The sequence below is a fragment of the Gekko japonicus genome, unplaced genomic scaffold (genome assembly GCF_001447785.1).
Source record: "Gekko japonicus isolate JY-2015 unplaced genomic scaffold, Gekko_japonicus_V1.1 scaffold5998, whole genome shotgun sequence".
Lineage (NCBI taxonomy): Eukaryota > Metazoa > Chordata > Lepidosauria > Squamata > Gekkonidae > Gekko > Gekko japonicus.
The window spans coordinates 2,206-8,582 of NW_015165431.1; the positions used below are offsets into that span (position 1 = coordinate 2,206).

The window sequence follows — 6,377 nt, forward strand, 5'->3', positions numbered from 1 at the left end:
AAATGTGATTTTAATGTACGTGCTTTCACTGTTTTAATTGATGTTTTAATTGTTGTTTTATGTTTTCGTGTGGATTTTCACTCTGGTTTTATTTGCTTTAACAATAGGGGGTTGGTGCTAATGCTTAAGATGTGATTTTAATTTACGTGCTTTAATTTGTTGGCCTGCCTTGATGGCCCTTACGAAGACAGAAAACGACTAACTAGTTAAATGTTTCAAGTATCGATGCTTTGTGGCTTGCACTCTAAGTAGCTTCTCTCTGGATATTTCCCCAGCACCTTCTTTTGTGGAGGAACTTACGGACCAGACGATTGCCCCCGGTCAGTCGGTGACACTGTCCTGCCGGACTTCTGCGCATTCGTCTCCTCACGTTGAATGGTTCAAAGGTGACGTGAGATGTCCCCCCCTCCCCAACTACTTGGGAAATGTGGAGTGTGAATCTGGTGATCAGATCCAGGGATCAGGTTCAGTTCCGGTCTAACTGTATTAAGGAATTATTTGTTGCTTTTCCGCCCCCCCCAACCCGTTACTTTCAGGTGTGGTATTTCTCTTTGAATGGAGCACTCCTCCATTCATGTTCCTCGTGGTGGCACAGGGTTGCAATCTCTGGGTTGAGAAATCCCTGGAGATTTGGGGGTGGAGCCTGGGCAAGAGCAGGGTTTGGGGAGGGGAGGGGCCTGAATGGGTAATACCATGGAGCCCCCCTTCCAAAGCAGCCGCTTCCTACAGGGGAACTGATCACTGTAGACCACAGACCAGTTGGAATACCATGAGATACCCAGGCCCCATCAGGAGGCTGAAGCCAAAATGAGAGATCACGAGAGGAAGTGGAATTCCAAAAACAACATCCCTGATGAAAATAATGAAGAGTCAATAAAGATAAGTTGCAAAAACGTTTACTGTAGTAATTCTGTGGAAAATTTTCTTCTATTATTGCCAGGGGTCATTTCGTAGAAAAAGAGGTGCAGGAGCTCATTAGCATAACTTATTTGCATACGCCACACCCCCTGACATAACTGGAAGTGTGTCAGAAGGCAACACCCACCGCTCAGGCTCCACTGGACTGTTTTGGATTGCTTGCTATCGGGGGGAAACGTGCAGATCTGTCCTCACAGAGGAGGGAGAGCTTGTACCTGAATAAAACTTGATCTTAAAGGTACCACTGGACTGTTTTGAGCGAGGGGGGCTCTGCAGCTTACCTGGCTGCTTCTTGCTCTGCCTGAGGGCTGCTGGGAGCAGGGGGTGGGGCTTGCTGCATGTGCCCACCCCCTGGGCTCTTTACTGCCGGAGCTCTGCTCCTGTGCACTCCAGCAGGAAATGACCCCTGATTATTGCTCACACACTAACGAATACTGTGGAATGAACAATTCGTTTCACAATATTTGCTTTATCTGGGCGTGTAGCCATCCCAATTCTTAATTACTACTTATCAACTCTTCAAGGAAACATTCCATGTTGACTAATCACAGGACCCATGGTCTTGCGCATAATTCGTTAGCGTTATTTTCATCATGGATGTTGTTTTGAGAATCCCACCAGGAGGTTGGCAACTCTACGAGGGGTATGCATTATTTCGAAGGTTAGCGGCACATCGCGGCCTCATAATCCTTCATCAGTTAAATCTACATGTGACTTGATCAGAGGTTTAACTGACAGTGCTTTATCTATTGTTTGCAGATGGGGCCGCCCTTCGCAGCACAGACAGGATACTGATTTCGTCCACGCTCAAACACTACCAGCTTTTAACTATATTAGCGGCGACAAAGGATGATTTTGGGACTTACACCTGTGTAGCCACCAACTCTCAGGGCACCGTCTCCACCACCTGTGTAATAAGGAAAGCAGGTAAAGGAAGGAGATCTTTCCGCTTTGGTCTGTTGAGATTGCGACAGAAAATTCTCTAAAGTGTTACTGTGGAAGAAAATTTTGGCCTTGTTATCTACCTGCTTAGGGTTGCAACAGTGTTGGTGGTGGAGACTCTAGGGGGTCATGACGTCAGGGGCATCTCTACGTCACTTCCGGCGAAAACCTGGAAGTGATATGGGGTACTTCTAGGAATTAGTGGACATTCTATGGCAGTGATGGCGAACCTTTTAGAGACCGAGTGCCCAAACTGCGACCCCAAACCCACTTATTTATCCCAAAGTGCCAACACAGCAATGTTAACCTGAATGCTGAGGTTTTACTTTAGAAAAAAACAACTCACACATTAACTTAAGATGATCCGAACAAAGTAAGGAAAGCAATCCCAAATGCTTTCATTGACTGAAAATTATTTGGCAGAGAATTCGACACTTTAATGATGGTCTGGGCCTGGCTGGGGCGATGGCACGCGTGCCCACAGAGAGGGCTCTGAGTGCCACCTCTGGCCCCCGTGCCATAGGTTCGCCACCACTGTTCTATGGTATAACCATAGAGTATAACCATAGAGTCTCCAGGAATTCCTGGAGCTGTCCTATGTCACTTCTGGGTTTTTCCTGGAAGTGACATACTGACACTGCTGATGTGACCGGGGGGCTTATTTTCCCCAAAGAAGGCTGCCAATGGAATGCCTCCCACCACAGGGAGAAACCTGGCAGCCCTAAATGTTGCTTCCCACATTCAGGGAGGTTTTTCCCAGATGCAACTTGTCAAGTATTGACTCAACGCCGTAGTAAGAAGTGATTTCAGCTTTATTTAACAACAGGAACCTCAGAAGAACACACAACACAAACAGTGGAGCATAGCTCCCTTTTAAACAATCCCGGGCTGATGTAGCCACGCCCAGGAATAGTTAAGGACCAATCGTATGCTTACAAATAAGTCCAATCAGGTTTGTTCCCTCCAGCACAGTTCTTAAGCTTTGATTGGTGACATTTTACCTTCAGCCAATAGGATTGTTCCAGCTTAGAATCCTGGCTGAAACTCAAGCTTAACATTGCATTTAATATAGTGAATACATAACACAACTCCTCCCCCACAGCCTGAGAGCCAGTGTGGTGTAGTGGAGTGGAATGGAGTGGAGTGGAGTGGAGTGTAGATTCCCCACTCCTCCACATGAAGCTGCTGGTGTGACCTTGGGTCAGTCACAAGTTCTTTCAGAGCTGTTCTCTCAAGGACAGTTCTCAAGAGAGCTCTCTCAGCCCCACCTACCTCACAAGGTGGCTGCTGTGAGGAAGGGAAGGGGATTGTAAGCCGCTCTGAGGCTTCTTTGGGTAGTGAAGGGCGGGGTAGAAATCCAATCTCTTCTCTTCTTCTTTAAAATTGGAAAGTTGGTCAGGAACAGTGTTCCCTCTAAGCTGAGTTAGTGTGAGCTAGCTCAGAGTTTTTTAGCCTCCGGCTCACACATTTTTAAGCCGGAAGGATGGCGCCAGACCAAACTAATGTATGCAGCAGCCAAATCGCTCGCTCACAGCTTTAATGCCAGTAGCTCACAAAGTAGAATTTTTGCTCACAAGACTCCACAGCTTAGAGGGAGCATTGGTCAGGAACGGATCCTTTTTGGCTTCACCCCACATTGGAACTGTGGGCACAGAAAACACATTGACTGATGTGCTGTCTCTGGAATTTCCCCGCTCACACCTGCAGCTCCCATAAAGAGAAGCAGGAAGAATAGGATGGCTAACGTCCCGGTGGGTCCGGAATTATAGCTGAACTCAGGGCTCTTTTTGTAGAAAAAGCCCAGCAGGAACTCATTAGCATAATAGGCCACATCCAACAGCAGAAACACATTAGCGTATTAGGCCACACCCCTGACAGCACAGCTCATTAGCACATTAGGCCGCACCCCCATGTTACCAGAAGTGTGCTCATCCAGCCACACCCACCTTTTGCTTCTTATTTTGTTTACCTTGTTTGTGGTCAAAACCCAGGGCCTTTTTTGTAGCAGGAACTCCTTTGCATGTTAGGCCACACACCCCTAATGCAGCCAATCCTAATGAGTTCCTGCTGTTGGGTGTGGCCTATTATGCTAATGAGTTCCTGCTGGGCGTAGCCAACTTGAGAGCCAGCCGGAACTCCGTTCCTGTGCGTTCCTGCCCAAAAATAGCCCTGGCTGAACTCCAGACTATCCTGGAGAAAATGGCTGCTTTGGAGGCGGAGTCAATGGCACTGCAGTATGCCGAAGTCCCTCCCCTTTCAAATTCTGCTCCACCCCCAAATCTCCAGGAATTTCCAAACCCAGAGCTGCTGGGAGATTAAAGCCATTACACTTCATATCTGGACATCCTTTGTTGAAAATATTGAAAATAGTTCAGTTCTTTGCTCAGGGAAGAGGCTGAGACAGAAATGATCAAAGGAGGCTGGATGGTTCGTTTTGCAAGGCCTCGGAATGTCGGAGGTTATGCCGGAGGGTAGCTATTCCAGATCAATATAGTGATCGAGACAGCAAGCATTGATAGACAGCAGTTCCTGCAGCACAGTATTAATAACAGGAGGTAAACTAGCAACAATTTAAATAATCGGTAATTAAATGAACGATTGGCCTAATTTGAAGAGCCTGCTTTTCGAGTTAGCCCTCCCCGAGTCCCTGTGAAGCTGCCGTCTGCCCATCTGCATGCTGATCTACCGGTCAGGGGTAATGAGAGAAATTCCTAGTGCCCCTCTATTTATGTTTAGGCACGGATGTGACCCAGCGTAGAAGAATCGTCACAAGTAAATAGAAAAGCGCTTAAAGTTAAACTCGGCAGATTATAATTATCAAATAAATCATGCCGCAGCCTGAGGAACTCCTACAAGATAATGACTCAGCCCTACCCCACCTTCCTGAGTAGATATAAATTACCCGCCTACCATTTTTCTTCTCACCTTGACACAGAGAGTACTCCATCTTGGCAGATACTTGGCAAGTACTCCAACTTGGCAGATTATAATAATCAAATAAATCATGTCGCAGCCTGGGGAACTCCTACAAGATAATGACTCAGCCCTACCCCACCTTCCTGAGTAGATATAAATTACCCGCCTACCATTTTTCTTCTCACCTTGACACAGAGAGTCCTCCATCTTTCTGTGTCATACCTCTGAGGATGCCAGTCACAGCTGCTGGCGAACCGTCAGGCCCTACAATGCCAAGACCACCGCCATACAGCCCGGGAAATCTACAACAAAAATAATCAAGCCCCAGGTCAATGGAGAAACATCAAGTGCTTAATAACCGCGCCCTTTAAAAACCTTTGCTCATCTACCCTCAGACACAATCTCTAGAAGGCAGCTGACAACAGTTTGATTCATGATGGCATTTGATTAGTTCTTCTCCCTATCAACAGCTTTAAATTATTGATGTCAATCAGGGGTTTTTATGCATTTAATCGTATTTGATTATTATTTACACCGTAAGCCACCTTGAGTTCCTGTAAGGCAGAAAGGTGGCTAAGAAATGTTTTAAATCAATCAGTCAATACACTTGGAAGGGCAGACAAGGTCTTGTTCGTGCTGTAATAAACGGTTTTGCATCTCATCTGACAGAGGCACCATCGAACCCTCCATCTCCTGACATCATGGAGGTCCTTGAAGATGGAGTCCAGTTGGCCTGGAAGCCGGTGGAACTTAACACCCCCGTAACTTACACAGTCCTATGCAGGAAGGAAGGTAACTTATGTAGTGTATTAAGCGTACGTAGCAGCCAGTTTGGTGTCGTGGTTAAGTGTGCGGACTCTAAGCTGGGAGAACCGGGTTTGATTCCCCCACTCCTCCACTTACAGCTGCTGGATGACCTTGGGCAAGCCATAGTTCTGTCAGAGCTGTTCTCTCACAGGGCGTCTGTTGTGGGGAGGGGAAGGGAAAGGAGATTGTAAACCGCTCTGAGACTCCAAGTGGAGGGCGGGGTATAAATCCAATCTCCTCTCCTCGTAAGAGATTGAATGAGCTATCATCTAGGGGGCACCTGGTTCAAATCTTGCCAGTGGCTATAGGCAAGCCAGCTTTAATACCTCTCCACCACAGAGGCCTTATTTAAAGGACTGTTCTGAGGATTATTGTCTGGACACTCTGAAAATGCCAGGAATAATTCTTCTTGTCCTTCTAACTGAGGACTTATTTTAGGGCACTTTGTCATTCTAACTTAGTTGCCTGACTAACGTAGTTGCCTTGGTTGCCAAACTAACTTAAAAACTACTTTACACAGAGAGTGATTAAAATGTGGAATTCACAGCCAGAGGATGTAGTGATGGCCACAGGAATAAACCGCTTTAAAAGGGGATGAGGTAGACTCATGGACCGATTTCCCACAGACGCTGCTCTGCGCTCGCTCCTCTCTTTGCCCCGATGGTATGTGTCAATTTCCCACTCGAAGCCTCGCGGCCGCATTTTTATCCACAGCTTTGCCCGATTTTGCCCGCGGTTTTGTAATCCTCAAAAAACAGGATCACAAAACCGCCGGGGGAAATCGGGCAAAGCCG

The 6,377-nt window shown here is 46.9% G+C and overlaps 1 protein-coding gene across 1 annotated transcript in view; it reads left to right on the top strand.

Moving 5' to 3' along the window:
- Positions 1-275: 275 nt before the first annotated feature.
- The window catches only part of LOC107109979 (obscurin-like), a gene marked incomplete at its 5' end in the record, with an annotated part of 8,370 nt that continues 2,268 nt past the window's right edge, over positions 276-6,377 (top strand). The window contains 3 exons of the mRNA XM_015410688.1: positions 276-386; positions 1,678-1,845; positions 5,446-5,568. Coding sequence (XP_015266174.1) covers positions 276-386; positions 1,678-1,845; positions 5,446-5,568 — 402 coding nt within the window. The remainder of the gene's footprint in view (positions 387-1,677; positions 1,846-5,445; positions 5,569-6,377) is intronic.